We start from the raw sequence: 15697 nt of genomic DNA, 5'->3' as shown, positions 1-15697 counted from the left end.
TCATCGCAGGTTGCCAACTTGTAAAGTCGACATGACACTGACCACAACAAAACGGCTGCAGGGTGTGCGTAAAACAGACGGAAATGCCATCTGCAGCCAGGTCCACTCACGCTGACAAACTTCACCTACTAGACTCATTTCCTCGCCTCTCTGTCTTTGTCTGGCTGCTTTGTCTCAGTCTGATAAACACACACTCACAGACCTGTTAAAATGACTCTTCCATAAACCTTGTTAGCATACCTGCAGCGACTTAGCCTAAACAAAGTCTGATTGACTGCTGCTGTGAGCACAGTTATAAGCTCTGGGAAATGCCTGCAGTAGTTTCCGAGACACCGGACCAAAACATTTTTAGGTGTACTGTATGCATGTGTGCGCGCTGCTATTTTTTTTCACTGGATATTACAGGTCGTTAGACAAGTGGCTGGAAGATGTCTATACTGGAAGTAGAGGAGGACTCTGCAGTCCTGTGAGAACTAAATACATCCTTTAGCAGTAATAAGTTGTAGTAACTGTTTTCTGTGTGACTTTGTCATTCTCTTACGTCAATAAGGAGGAATTTTGGCCCGCTCGTCTTCCCACTCTTCACTCTTAATGTTACTTCTATTCATTGAGGTTTGGGGACATTTATGCACACACTCTTAAGGTCCCATCACACAGGTTGAGGTCTAGACTTTGACTGGGTCATTGCAGCACTTAATTATTTGCTTTTTAAGCCATGCTGTTGTAGATTTGCTGTTGTGCTGAGGCTCAAATTCCCATTGGCCAAGCTTTAGCTGTCAGGCAGATTACCTTACATTTGCCTCTAGAATACTTTGGTATACAGTGGAGTTCATATCCTGTGGCTGCCCACAAGCCCAAATCATAACCCTTCCACCACTCCAAACCTAAATTATGATATGTAACATGATGTAACTGAGGCTTGTGGAGTCTAAAATGTTGCTTTATGGATTTTTGCAGCGGCTGTCCACTCCTGGGAAGATTATTGTCATGTTTCGGCTGTGTGCAGGGAAGAGAAGGACCCAAACGCAAAACTCACCGAGACAAAAGTGAACTCAAAACACTGCTTTATTGCAGGCTTGGAAAGGAAACAAAGAACAAAACTAAACTGGGAAAACTACAAATAACTCATACGTGAAAACACATGGCGAATCACACAGCTATGAGGGAGATTACGACACTGACAAATAGAAACACAGGGCTTAAATACACTGAGGGATAACAAGGGAATGAGACAGAGAAGGAGAGCACAGCTGGGAGTAATCAGGCTGGACGAGACAAGGGAAGCAAAACTAGAAACACTGACATGAGACGCGGACCTTCAAAGTAAAACAGGAAACACACTGACTGAACTCTAAACATGTAAACTTAACAGCAACTGGGGAGACAGAACATAGGAACCTGAAACATGGTACAGAAAGGCACAGCAGACACAACATGGAACACAGTGAAGCCATATTACAAGAACTAAGCCTATGATAACCATAACTGAAACCTAGGGAAATAATAACTATAAAGATCAAAACAGCACAACCCACATGAACATAATGAACTCACAGGGAAAGTAAAACTAAACACGATGAACAAAGGAACACAAGATCTCTTCAAAATAAAACAGGAAACATAAGTCACAGACATGACAACCTGAACTTGACAACGTAAGACACAGACATGAAACACATGAAGGGCAAGGGAGACTTAACAAGGGTGGAAGACACAAGGGGAATCTAATAACAAACTATAACAACCTAGGCATGATAAAAAATGAACTAGAAAACCTGAAGGGCTTAAACGTAAACCATAAACTAAAACTCAAAACGCTGGGTCAAAAGACCCAGGATCGTGACAATTATAGCATTGTGTTAACACTCACATGCATATTTCGGACCAGCAAACTCCCCAAAATTCTGCTTTTATAGAGGCGCCTCACACTTACTGATAATCAGTTAATCAAGTGCATTTGATTAGCACCACCTGGCTGCTGCTTACCCACTTAATTAAGCAGTAAGGGCGTACTTAGTTTTCCACAGGACGACATAAAGTTTTGTGTAAGTCTTGTGTATTTTACGTGACTAAGTGTTTACTGCTCACAGAACAGGTCTGCAAACAGCTACATCTAAAAACAGGAACTCTGTTGAATAAAGATTGTGATGTGTTTTGAAAAGTGAATAATAAATGCACTCAGTTTTTGCACATTTCGACAAACATTTCTCTGCTTTCTTTACTGTCAGGTACAAGTTGCTGAACCAGGAAGAGGGAGAGTACTACAATGTTCCCATTCCCGAGGTGGATGATGTCAACCTTGAGCTCCGACAGAAGTTTGAGGTGAGGAGCTGCGCGATTTCTAACTCTAATAAAGGCACAACTAGATTTCCTTTGTCATATGTGTCTATTGTACTTGTACGCACTCATTTTAACAAAATGTGTGTCCCTGTCACCATGGTAACCTCATCCCGTTCCTACTTGTGCTTTTCACCCTGTGCGCCTGAGAGGGAGATCGTTTTCTCCCGGCATCCAAATGAGCGCTCTTGTTTTTTAAATTACAATTGTGTACACTGTGCATTAAAAGCTTGGCGAGCTGAAACAAGAAGGTGCAAGCAGCACAAATAAGACCGCGCAGAAGCGGTAGACAGAGCGGACAACGAAGGATGCAAATCCCAGAGACCCCTATGTGGGAAGTGCAGCAGCAGATAATAATTTATCTTTCTCACGCTGGTGCTCGCTGCAGAAGCTGCTATTCAACAAGTCTATGAAAATCGTAAATGAAAATCGGCTTCAAATAAAAGGCAAGAAATACAATAAGTGCTACATAGGCACAGGTAGTTTTACTTTAGAAGAAAATCTGTAGGAGAATTTATAAAATATGCATGACAACAGTTGTGTGTATTGAAAAAAACTCACTTAGAGGTTTAAACTGTAAGTTTGTGCACATGAAGTGCCACAATCCCATGTGGACCGCTGGGTTTGTACTCTGACTCGAGGGTAGCTTTGTTGTTGAATTGGAAAGGTAAGCTTTGAGGCTACATTTCCCTGGCCTCAGTGGACTCGACCATAAGCTGTTTGCAGCAGCAGAGATTTAAAACATTAACGTTCAAGATGTTTGAAAAAAAAAAAAACAATTTTAGTTTTAACATTTGAGTAAAACATGAGAAATCCCAAGAAGCCCTCATACACTGTGTCAAAGAGTCCTTGATGTCTAAAATTTGATTATTTTTTAAATTGAAAATCATGTTTTTCGTCTGGATTTCTCCCTCAGTTGCGCTTCCAGGCTCACTAAGATGTTTAAACATATTTGATTCCACATCACTTTATAATTCAAAACTAAAATGATGCATAGTCGTTTAAAAACACGACTAAAGGCTTTGAAAATGTTTCGAATTGACATGTTTAGAGCCAAGTGAAATAAGCATGCAGCAGCCCCAGCACAGTCCTTCTAATCAAGTCAGTGGAAGCAGGCTTTACAGCTAACGTTGGCTCTCTAGTGGCCTCGCCGTCGACTGCAGGTTGTTCATTATTTTAACACCTTACAGCATGCAGCCTTAAATAAAACTCACGACCTCTTTATGTCCATATTATTAAGGTGCCTGCTATATTGAACAGTGCAATGAAAACAGGTGCAAAACTGCAAGAGATTTTTTAAAAAAAAAGGGAAAACCGAGACGGCAGAGAGCGAGAGGCGTTTTATTAAAGTCCAGCCCTGCGTGTGTGCAGGCGGAGGTTTTAATACTCTGTGTAAACTCACAGCAAGTCCTCAAAGCGCCGACTCTCTCTGCTTTGTTTTTAATTTTTTCGCTTCTTTTCTCTCCACGCCGTACGACGCTGACCTCGACTTTCCTCCGAGGCTCGCGTCTATGCACGACTGTGCGGTTGCCGTGGAAACTAAGGCGGGATGCGACAGATGTGACAGAGCAGGAATCTCTCTGTTCTCCGGGCCAATTATGATTTTAGGATTACAAGTGATCAGAATAATGTCTTCTCTTGTCTCTGTCCACACCCTCGCACACACCGGCTAACCTTTGAGTTTCTCCTTTCTTCTAGGACTGCCAGTTAAATATCCACTATCTGAAGGTAGCTCCCCTGCCTGCTTCATCTAATTTTTTTTCTCTCACTTGTAGCTTGCCTCGCACTTAATTTACTTACCGAATTAGGATTGTTTGTGAATCTCTGCTGGGATTCCACAAATCAATCCGATTTACTAACAATGGCTTTCAACAGCACACAGTTGAATCAGCCCAATTTGCTTGCTGTTACAGACCCTTTGTAATAAATTGTCTTCTTTCTCTAACTCCTCTCGAGCACTCTTATACTCTCTCCTTGTCTCAGGCTCATAATCACATGTAAGCATAAAGTAAAATGAACCACACATTACGATGAATGAATGACACATTTTGAGGTTTTCACAACTCCTGGTGTGTTCGCATTGAAGGTCACATCAGCAAAGTCTGACATTTGCAGCACTTGCAAATGGCTGCAGAGGAGTGGCTCGCAATTTTTCAAGCCTGTGTTAAAGCAATAGTCAGGTACAAGCAGTGGAAAAAAAGAAGGGTTCTGCTTGCAGTAAACATTCCTCCACCCGCTGACACCACCCATTAATGCATCCCCCCTTTTTTATTCCAGTATCAAGGACAAAATCCACAATCCTTGTTTTGTGCACAAATATATTCAAGACGATAGATGAATTCCTGCCAGGGTTTTACATCAAAATTGTAGATGTAGAACCTCCGTGCCACTAGACAAATAAATCAATAAATAAAAGAAAGAATGAATAATTTTAAAAACAGAAGGCATTTTTCATCTTGAACTCTGGAGGATGGATTCGGCAGCATCAGAAGCTTGAGGAAAGAAACTGCTCTGAAGTCTGGTAGCGCTGCAGCAGATGCTTCTGTATTACTTACGGGCTTTGTGCAGACAGCTCGCCAGTATCTCTAATACTGGAATGATTGGTGCCAGTGATCTACTGGGCGGTTTTAATCAGCAAAGCCTGCTGTTTCCAGTTGTTTTCTGTTTCTCTGTAAAACTTAACACAGGACACAAGGCAAAGTAGACAGAGCACTATGTTGGTAAGTATCTGCTTGATCTGTGTAACTCAGACTGCTAAAACATGACATTAGCTATATATAGAATGACTCAGAAGAATAAAAAATCTCTGAACTACAGAAAGTGCTCCAAACTGACTGCAACATCTTCATCTTTCATGCAGGAGGTTCAAAAACATTTAAGCAACATGAAAAATAAAAGAACAAAGGAAGCGAATGACTTAAATTCTTTTTGTTTTTTTAGTCTGTATCTTTCATTATGATTATGAAGATGCCGCATGCACACTCTTTAGCTTATGTCCCTCATATCTTCTAACACACAAACAGCAGACAGCATTGTCTGTCCCTCTGTTGTAAACTTATGGAGCACAGAGAAGTTTACCGAGAGGCTCTGTAAGACAAGATTAACACCTTTAAGTCCAATCCATGATGTTTTCTTAAGTCTTTTTGAGAAAGATACCGGCACAAACCTCAAAGGCAGACTTTCCAATTAGTTTTATTATGAGTGTCTCTTTAGTCAAGAGTCTAAATGTTAAAATATGAGGCATTGATGAACACTCACACATGCCAGATCCCTCAACACAGTGGCAGTCCTAGATTTATTAAGAGACCAGTGAGTGGCTGCTTTGTAACGGTTTGCCTAACTTTTGTGTGGCCACAGCATCTTTGTGTCGATATTGTGTGAGTGCTTGTGTGCGAGACGTGCCGGTTTCCTTTTATACGCTATATACCGGCAGCTGGTCCATGTTAGATAGGTGCAGTTTTGTGTTTGAGGAATGACCACTAGGTGTCCTTCCAAGGTAAGGGTATCAGTGGAGCAAGCGGTGGAAGCTGAACTTCAGTTGCAATCAACAGCACGACCTAGTGTTTACTGTCTTATTCAAATGTGTTACTATTTAATAAAAAGAGCAGCAGCAATGCGGCATGTCAGATCTACCTAGCAACATAAAACAATTTTGTGTGCAATTTCAAAACAAAAGCATCATTTTTTATCTCATATTTTTATGTTTCCACTTTTTTTTTAGGCCTGTAACACCTAAAATTGCATTAAAGGGAGATTTTAACCCCAAATTAAATATGGCCTGTACTCTGGCCTGCACTGTGAGCTGACCTCAGCTGTGGAGTTACCCCCCTAGGGAACCTCGGGTGTGGTCACGCTGACTGTAGACTGCTGTTTATTTAGATTTTTCCTGTCTCCCGCGCTTTTGCGCACTCCTGCAAATATCTGGTCAGTTCATTTTCATCACAGTTGTCTCCTCTCCACCTCAATTACACTTGGAGTGTCAGGTGAAATTCATTAACCGCAGTGAATTAGTGGATCAGGCGGCACTCAGGGTCAAAATGAAAATCACTCATCCCGCCCTGCTTGTTTACTGACATACCTACTTAATGTTTAGAATAATCAGCTGCTCACTGACCTAACCAGATGTACGCGTAAAACCACTTGACCCGAGTCCAATAAATATGTGATAAGTATTATGTGAAGTATACCGTCACATTTAGTAAAGAGTAGAGAAACGGTTGTCCTGGAAACGGCTCTCGTGGCTCACACTGGTTGTATGTTTTTCTTTTTGTTGTTGTTTTTTGTGTGCTCCATCTGACAGAAACAGACAACCGCTGGACCCGTGATGGGAGCTGGCAGGGTTCTAATTGCCCCTTTTTTTTGTTCAGAGATGCTCAGCAGAGCAGTGATTATAACAACAGGGATCCTCACAACACTGGCAACCCCCGCTGACTGTCCACCAGACAGTTTCCCAAAATGCACCAGTAGTGAGATCTCGCTGAATAACCGAGGATGTTTGAATATAACAAAGAAACTGCCATGAGTGCCAGAAAAAAATTAGATGCTGATTACTGTCTGGAAGGATTAAACAAGCTTGACTTTATATTTTCTTGTGATTATGCAGCAAACCTGTTTTTCTTTTCTTTTTTTTGTATGGATGCATGTGTCTGTCATTGCTCTTTGTAACGATATCACAATGTAATAACTAACAATTACAGAAGCAACTCCCATGCATTAATGTGATTGTCAGCATGCGAAACATTTTAAAATATCTCCAGAGAGATTGAAAATGTAACAAATCACGAAAACTCCATTTGTAAAATGTAACCTTAAATGAGGTGTAAATATGTTACAGCATGCTTTCGTGTAAAGAACTGTCACGTTGACCATCATTTATTAGAATTTGTTGCATTTTCAAACATTCCGAAAGATATTTTTATCACATTTTGACATGTTTTTGTTGGTATTACATTGTGAGTTGTTACAGTATGGTTTTCTGATTTTTATATCTTATCATAAACTGGAAAACAACAGCAACAGGTGGCATGTATACTTCCTTCATCCTCTTGACTGTCACAAATTAAGGTGGTGGTGATTAAGTTCTTTTCTTTAACTTTGCTGGGATCATGCTTACAGTTATTTACAAGCAAAAACAAAATCTGAAGCACAGAACAAAAATGTGCAAACCTTATCCACGCTCAAACTCTAATTTGACTCTATTTGGCACGTGAGTGAATGCAGTCTGTATCCTAACACACGTCTGTCTCTGCAGAAAGCAAAGCTGGGACACGGTAAGAAAGTGATCACACCATCAGACCACCGGCGGTTCAGCTTCCCGTCAGGGAATATGGACCGGGTCCGACTCAATGACTTCAACTTCCTGGCTCTGCTCGGGAAGGGCAGCTTCGGCAAGGTGAGAGAAAATAGATGCTCCTGTGCTTTTTCATTTGCTTGATTTTTTTAATCTTTGTCTTATGGTGGCTTTGGCTCTTGGCGTCTCCCCCCGTTGCAGGTGATGCTGGCTGAGATGAAGTCGACGGAGGAGCTGTACGCTATAAAGATCCTGAAGAAAGATGTCGTGATCCAGGACGACGACGTCGAATGTACAATGGTGGAGAAGAGAGTCTTGGCCCTGAGAGACAAACCGCCCTTCCTCACGCAGCTCCACTCCTGCTTCCAGACAGTGGTGTGTAGAAACTTCAGCCCCTGCTGACATCAAAGTTTTTAATCACACTTCCAAAAATATCCGTTTAATTTACAAAGGGAGCCGTTACTTAGTGCTCAATCTGTGTGTCCTATTGTGTGTGTCTGTCATTACGTCTATATTTGCTTTTTCCTACTTACATTTATTTGAACGGCGCTCCTGCAGAGAAAATTGAAACTGAACTGAGACCACCCTTTGAATACAAAGTCCTCCTGTATGACGTCAACTCTGTGCGTAGACGGGGTGACTCAAGGAGTCCTTAAATAAAATTATATTTAATGATCAAACCTTTGTGTCCTATAATATAGATCTATAATCTGTACAGCAGGCTTTAATAGAAGAATGTATTCAGTCTGAATTATACTGTAACTCTGTAGACTTTTAGACACTGAATATTAGATCTGCATCAGATTCACAGGCTGTTTTCTGAAGCTCTTTCAGTGTGAGGTGTTTATCTTTATGTAATCTTGGACAATAACTAATTTTTTTTCTTCTTTTTTTGTGTGTGTGTAGGATCGGTTGTACTTTGTGATGGAGTACATTAACGGAGGAGACCTCATGTATCATATCCAGCGTATGGGCAAGTTCAAGGAGCCACAGGCTGTGTAAGGATGTTGATATGTTGCATGTTGATATCCTGCAGGCAGCTTACATGTTTTATAGTCACGTCAAGTTATTTAAAAGTACACATACTTACAGTAATGATGCCCCAGTACTATAGTAGAGTAATGTGTGAACTATAGTATTCCTTTTAACCTGGTACATAATGACAAGATGAGTGTCAAATTAAGAGGAAAATCATATTGAAATAACATTATTTTTAGGTGATTCTAAGATATGTTATATTTTAAATATAACAATATGATTATGCTAGATAAAAGGCTGAAAACAGAGAGTCTCGGTGCAGCTCATGGGCCAGTGGTGTCTGAGTATTCAGGATGCACCATTCTGGTATTTGTACTGGTGACTCTAAGCTGATGTATGGCCCTATCTATCCAGTTCAGTTCTATGATGTAATGTAGCGTGGAGGGAGATGAGTGAGGAGGAAGCCTGGACATGCAGTATCACCTACACAGGCAGCTTATTTCTTGAGTAAGAAAAGTAAACACTTGTAGAGAACTTAAGAGAAACAGCTTATTTTGGCTGAAAAACGAGCTATTGTGGCTACGTTGGGAAAGTGCATCCTCTTGCATAAGCTTTTATTTGCATGGCTCCATGTATTTTGATTGCCTTGTCTGTCATCGTCTTGGTAACACAAAAGCAGTTCAGTAAATTTCTCTTCCTACTTGTTTTTTATTTGCGACAGTTAATTTGTGAACTCGGGCCATGTTTAAGTTGGACCCAATGCTGCCTTTAACATTTAAAAATAATTCCCGTTCTGTTCCTCACAATGGGGAATAGGGCTTATTAATTCAATTTTGGGATCGGTACTTAATAAGATTTTCGTCAAGGGAGATCAGGATTAGGAATGAGTATATCAGAACGATCAGAGCAACAGAAATTTGGTTAGAGAGGCAAAGCTGAGAAGGTTTGCAAATGTGCAGAGGAGGGATAGTGGATATACAGGACGAAGGATGTTGAAGATAAAGCTGCCAGGCATGAGGAAATAAGGAAGACAACAGAGAAGACTGATGAATGGAGTGAAGGAGGACTTGCAGAGGGTTGCTGTGAGGAGGATGCTGGGGTTAGGGTGAGATGGAGGCAGATGATCTGTTGTACTGACGCCCAAAACTTGAAGAAGACTCTGCGTCAGCAGATATCGAATCAGATTGTAACTGAAAACGCTGGATCAGTGCATTCCTATTTATTATTGTTTTATGCAACAAGAGGAAAAAAGCACTACTACCTTTCATTCATTCACCTTTCCTGTCACAATATGAGTGTGACTAAAGCCCCGTCTACCTGGTTACACACTGCTTTGCACCTGTTGGTTGGTTCAGCTGCGTGGGTATTTACAGCTCCACTAAACGTCAATCAACGCGATGCTTCATTCTTCACCCGTGTCGTAGCTGAGACGAGTTTAACTCCCCCACTTCAAGTGGTTAATAGTTAATTTGCTTGCCTCTGCTGTCGCTGGATTTCATTGACACTCCATGATCTGTGGTCTCCACACTGCTGCTAGTCATACTGTCTACGCCCCTCACAGGAAGCACTTCTCTGTAATTTCAACTCTTTTCATTCTGTCCATCAGAGCAGACTTGTCAAATAGGTGTCAAGAAATATAACAGCCGGCTTTCAGAAGAGAGTGAAAAAAAAAATGCAACAAAAAATGACAATCTACAACACGAAGCACCGTCTGCTGAAAAGACGCATTACAAACCCCAGCTGAAAGTTTTTATTTGGTGCATTTTCCCTCACTGACACACTCTGGCTTGCTCATACAGGGAGTGCAGAATTATTAGGCAAGTTGTATTTTTGAGGAATAATTTTATTATTGAACAACAACCATGTTCTCAATGAACCCAAAAAACTCATTAATATCAAAGCTGAATGTTTTTGGAAGTAGTTTTTAGTTTGTTTTTAGTTTTAGCTATTTTAGGGGGATATCTGTGTGTGCAGGTGACTATTACTGTGCATAATTATTAGGCAACTTAACAAAAAACAAATATATACCCATTTCAATTATTTATTTATTTATACCAGTGAAACCAATATAACATCTCCACATTCACAAATATACATTTCTGACATTCAAAGACAAAACAAACAAATCAGCGACCAATATAGCCACCTTTCTTTGCAAGGACACTCAAAAGCCTGCCATCCATGGATTCTGTCAGTGTTTTGATCTGTTCACCATCAACATTGCGTGCAGCAGCAACCACAGCCTCCCAGACACTGTTCAGAGAGGTGTACTGTTTTCCCTCCTTGTAAATCTCACATTTGATGATGGACCACAGGTTCTCAATGGGGTTCAGATCAGGTGAACAAGGAGGCCATGTCATTAGTTTTTCTTCTTTTATACCCTTTCTTGCCAGCCACGCTGTGGAGTACTTGGACGCGTGTGATGGAGCATTGTCCTGCATGAAAATCATGTTTTTCCTGAAGGATGCAGACTTCTTCCTGTACCACTGCTTGAAGAAGGTGTCTTCCAGAAACTGGCAGTAGGACTGGGAGTTGAGCTTGACTCCATCCTCAACCCGAAAAGGCCCCACAAGCTCATCTTTGATGATACCAGCCCAAACCAGTACTCCACCTCCACCTTGCTGGCGTCTGAGTCGGACTGGAGCTCTCTGCCCTTTACCAATCCAGCCACGGGCCCATCCATCTGGCCCATCAAGACTCACTCTCATTTCATCAGTCCATAAAACCTTAGAAAAATCAGTCTTGAGATATTTCTTGGCCCAGTCTTGACGTTTCAGCTTGTGTGTCTTGTTCAGTGGTGGTCGTCTTTCAGCCTTTCTTACCTTGGCCATGTCTCTGAGTATTGCACACCTTGTGCTTTTGGGCACTCCAGTGATGTTGCAGCTCTGAAATATGGCCAAACTGGTGGCAAGTGGCATCTTGGCAGCTGCACGCTTGACTTTTCTCAGTTCATGGGCAGTTATTTTGCGCCTTGTTTTTTCCACACGCTTCTTGCGACCCTGTTGACTATTTTGAATGAAACGCTTGATTGTTCGATGATCACGCTTCAGAAGCTTTGCAATTTTGAGACTGCTGCATCCCTCTGCAAGATATCTCACTATTTTTGACTTTTCTGAGCCTGTCAAGTCCTTCTTTTGACCCATTTTGCCAAAGGAAAGGAAGTTGCCTAATAATTATGCACACCTGATATAGGGTGTTGATGTCATTAGACCACACCCCTTCTCATTACAGAGATGCACATCACCTAATATGCTTAATTGGTAGTAGGCTTTCGAGCCTATACAGCTTGGAGTAAGACAACATGCATGAAGAGGATGATGTGGACAAAATACTCATTTGCCTAATAATTCTGCACTCCCTGTAGTGTCAGGTCACCATGATTTGTAATTTATTATTCTTTAGGGAAAGGGAACCTTGTGTATTGCTTTAATATATTCCCAGACAGTTTTCTTTTGGGAAGATATACAGCCTATTTTATGGCTCGTATATTATGTCTGTTTTTCAATTTTGCAGGTTTTATGCCGCAGAGATTGCTGTCGGTTTGTTTTTCTTGCACCGAAAGGGGATCATCTACAGGTGGGTGACAGGTGTTGATGCTTGTCATGATGTTTCATCACTAACTGCATTTAATTTTAACACTCGAGCACTTTTTTACTGCAAGCCTCAATCGCCTCTTCAGACACACATTCGTACAGACGATTGACTCACCGGGCCCAACCTGGGGTTCAGTGTCTTTCCAAGTGATAATCAGGAAGGAGCCGAGGATTTAATCATTGACCATCCTGTTAGTAGATAACCCGCTCTATCTACTGAGCCCCTAAACAAAGAGATTAAAATGGACGTGTAGCTATGCCTTGATCGTCAGTCTTTCCCTAAGCCACAGTATTACATCCATACTGATCACTCAATTCTAAAAAAAAAAAAATGTGATTGAAGGAGACCAAGGTCACCCCGCTCCTTTTCAGTACTCCAGCCAAATGCTCACGTTCATTCTTCATATGCGAGTAGCGCTCTGCTTGACATACAGAGTCTAGTATGTGACAGACGTAACCGCCAGAAGGCCGGGGGTGGGGAGGAAAATGAAGAATCGAGACATAAAACACAAGCAGAGATGCGGGCTGAATTGTAAGAGCAACGACAGCATAGAGATAAAAAGCTGATGGGAAAATAATTTCAGACCTAGAAATTACTGCTTATTACTCAGTGTATGATGTACGCCGCAGGCAGATAAACTGCTCAGAGACGGTGCAGAAATATTGGCTTAGCCGCATGTAAGAAGTGTTAAAGGAGTCACAAATGCACTCACACAAATGCCGCCTCTGCTGCAGGGATCTGAAGCTCGACAATGTGATGCTGGACTACGAGGGCCACATCAAGATAGCAGACTTTGGCATGTGTAAGGAAAACATGTACGAAGGAATGACCACGCGCACTTTCTGCGGCACCCCAGACTACATCGCACCGGAGGTGAGATGTCTGCAACAAAAAAACAACAACAAAACAAAACAAAACCCAGGGATTACAATGAGAGTAACAAAACAAAGACGACATTACTACTGTGCAGGTTATTTGGGGACTTTCTTATTGGTTTAATACTGTAATGTAATGGAGTTTTGTCGGTCTTTCTGATTGTCCAGTACTTTAACTTTGCATTTTCATTACAGTGACTGAAATCGTAGAACGAAAAATAAGATTTTTACTGTTTTAAATTTGATTTCTACTTTGAAAAAAGAGAACAGTAGTTAGGTGGAGGGGGGAAACATATCTTTTACCATGTACTGCACTATAGGCCTGTTTGAAACAGATTACCTATAAAGCCATGCAAGCTGCTTTAAGTCGATGTTTCTCTGGACAGTGTGAAACCAAGCTGGTTGGAGAATGAATTTAATTATTCTACCTGTGTATGTGCAAATTAATGAAATTAAAAGCTCCCTATTCTGATAACAAATAAAAAAATTAGCACTGATAACTTAATATAACTTAATTTTGCCTAAAGACCCACCACAGATTAACCATACTAGTAATATAACAGTTTAAAAAGAATCCATAAAAACTTTACAATTTATAAATTTAGCGCATATAAACACTTCAAATGTTCATTTTTTCTAAAAATAGACCTTGGAAGTCTTTCACGAGTGCATAAAAACACCAAATTGTGGAATCCAACAGAACTTTTAGTGAATTATGGAGAAAGATTGAAACCATTGGAGTAATAATTGAAGTTTCTTGGATATCAAGACATCTCTCAAGCCTGTGAGAGTTGTTTAAGTGATCTGTGATGTTTTTGTTTTTTTTTATCACTTTTTTTTTTTTAACCATCACGACAAGGAGCACCGGAGCTGCTCTGAGGCTCATGAAATCAGGTGCTCAAAGAAAATATTATTTGTGGGTGGATGCTCAGAAAGAGAAAGACTTCAGATCACTAATAAAAGGAACAGAAATAGAGTTAAGAGTAAAAGGAGGAGATGAGTCACTCCCAGGTGGGAGGTGAGGGAAGCCCTTACTCTTAGTCGTTTTCTTTTTTTTTAAACTTCCTGACTACTACTCCACCTGCTAAAATAACACCACATATTAATAACTTAACACAGACAGAGATTGACAAGGCTTTAACTCTAAACTGTATTTTTTTTTCTTAAGTTAATGAATCCAGAGAAAGATGTAAACATTTGCACCTCACGTGGCTGTGGGTTTATCTCCCAAGAAAGCCAAGCTACAAATTATAACTTTGGGAGCTGCATAAATTGCTGCGTTTGTGTGCAGCTGTGCTTTAGCTCGTTGCTTTTGCGTCTCCGTGATTATCATTTCGCGTGTGTAGTCTGTGTGTGGGAGGCAGTTGTGGGTTGGCAAATTGGATGGTAGGAGAAAACGCTTTTGTTATGGAAGCTCGGAATAGCTGAATGTGTTTAATGGCGGTTGATTTGCTTGTTCACTTTTCTCTGATACGTTTACTGTGTCTGCCTTTGGTTGCATACAGTACAACACTGCAGTCGTCACCTTTTGCTGCACAGAGTCGAGCAGCAGTGACAGAATAAAGGCAGGTTAGAAAAGGATTTTGACAGCAGGGATGTTGTTGCTTCATGCCCTCACAGTTATTCCACTTTTTGAATATATTTTCTTTTCTCATTACTTTCAGATTATAGCATACCAGCCTTATGGGAAATCAGTGGACTGGTGGGCCTATGGAGTTCTTCTGTACGAGATGCTGGCAGGACAGGTAATGCGCTGTTTTTCATGCACCAGTTGTACTTACAGATGTAGTCTTAAAATTGTGCTTAAACCTGTTGCAAGTTAATCAGATAGAGCCCAAATTTTAATATTAGATTAGCAGTGATGATAAGATGCTCGCATATCCCCACAAGGGATGTTACGATTGAGATGCACTGCCACTCAAGCACAGCCTGCAGTCAAAGCGTTTCCTGCAGTCATTTGGATCTCTGATTTCTTGAAGTCTTATTGGCTGTTCCCCTGGAAAACCTGGTCTTGTTAAGAAAGCTAGCATCCATCCCACTTTGGATGGAACACATGGCTGACCCTCCTCCTGGTTCTGCCAGAGTTTCCAGAGTTTTTTCTTCCCACAAAGCAACAAAGCTTATCACTTTCTTTCTTTACTCCACACATTATAGTAACCTGTGAGTTTTGAGGCATGATGAGCCCGATGAGCTCCTGTACTACGCCACTGACCATCTGCTTTAAACAAAGAAATTTCGAGATGTGCCTTCAATCTCTAGGAAACTGTGGGGCATTTTCTCCTTCTCTATATTCTGACATTTTAGATGAAAATTTATTCATTAAGATCGGCTAGCATAGTAATCAGATTAACCGATGACGGAAACAGCAGCTAGCTGAAGTGGCTCCAGCTGTATTAATGAAAGACGAGCAATTTGTTGAAGAAAAAGAGAGACAGGGGGAATGACAAGTAATTATCTTCCCAATGCTCAGAAATGAAAGAGAATAGTGAGAAGCCTCACAATATCTGTGTGAATACAGAGAGTTTGGTTTTGATTGAAGATTAAAAGTGACTGCAGCAAAGCACTGCAATATTTCGTCTTATTATTATAACCAGTGTGTGTCCTTGGAAAAAGAAATCACAAG

General features: G+C 40.9%; 1 protein-coding gene across 2 annotated transcripts in view; it reads left to right on the top strand.

The window, feature by feature from the left end:
- The window catches only part of prkcab (protein kinase C, alpha, b), a 121117-nt gene that overhangs the window by 97383 nt on the left and 8037 nt on the right, over window positions 1-15697 (top strand). The window contains exons 8-15 of one of the 2 annotated variants that reach the window (XM_084926048.1): window positions 2229-2322; window positions 4036-4065; window positions 7589-7729; window positions 7829-8002; window positions 8534-8625; window positions 12119-12181; window positions 12934-13072; window positions 14739-14819. In XM_084926048.1, the coding sequence (XP_084782174.1) occupies window positions 2229-2322; window positions 4036-4065; window positions 7589-7729; window positions 7829-8002; window positions 8534-8625; window positions 12119-12181; window positions 12934-13072; window positions 14739-14819 (814 nt within the window). The remainder of the gene's footprint in view (window positions 1-2228; window positions 2323-4035; window positions 4066-7588; window positions 7730-7828; window positions 8003-8533; window positions 8626-12118; window positions 12182-12933; window positions 13073-14738; window positions 14820-15697) is intronic. The other variant, XM_084926049.1, reaches the window with a different exon arrangement.

This window comes from Perissodus microlepis, chromosome 4, assembly GCF_051167445.1.
Source record: "Perissodus microlepis isolate ML-2025 ecotype Zambia chromosome 4, ASM5116744v1, whole genome shotgun sequence".
NCBI classification, from domain to species: domain Eukaryota; kingdom Metazoa; phylum Chordata; class Actinopteri; order Cichliformes; family Cichlidae; genus Perissodus; species Perissodus microlepis.
This window is presented reverse-complemented; position numbering and strand designations above follow the sequence as displayed.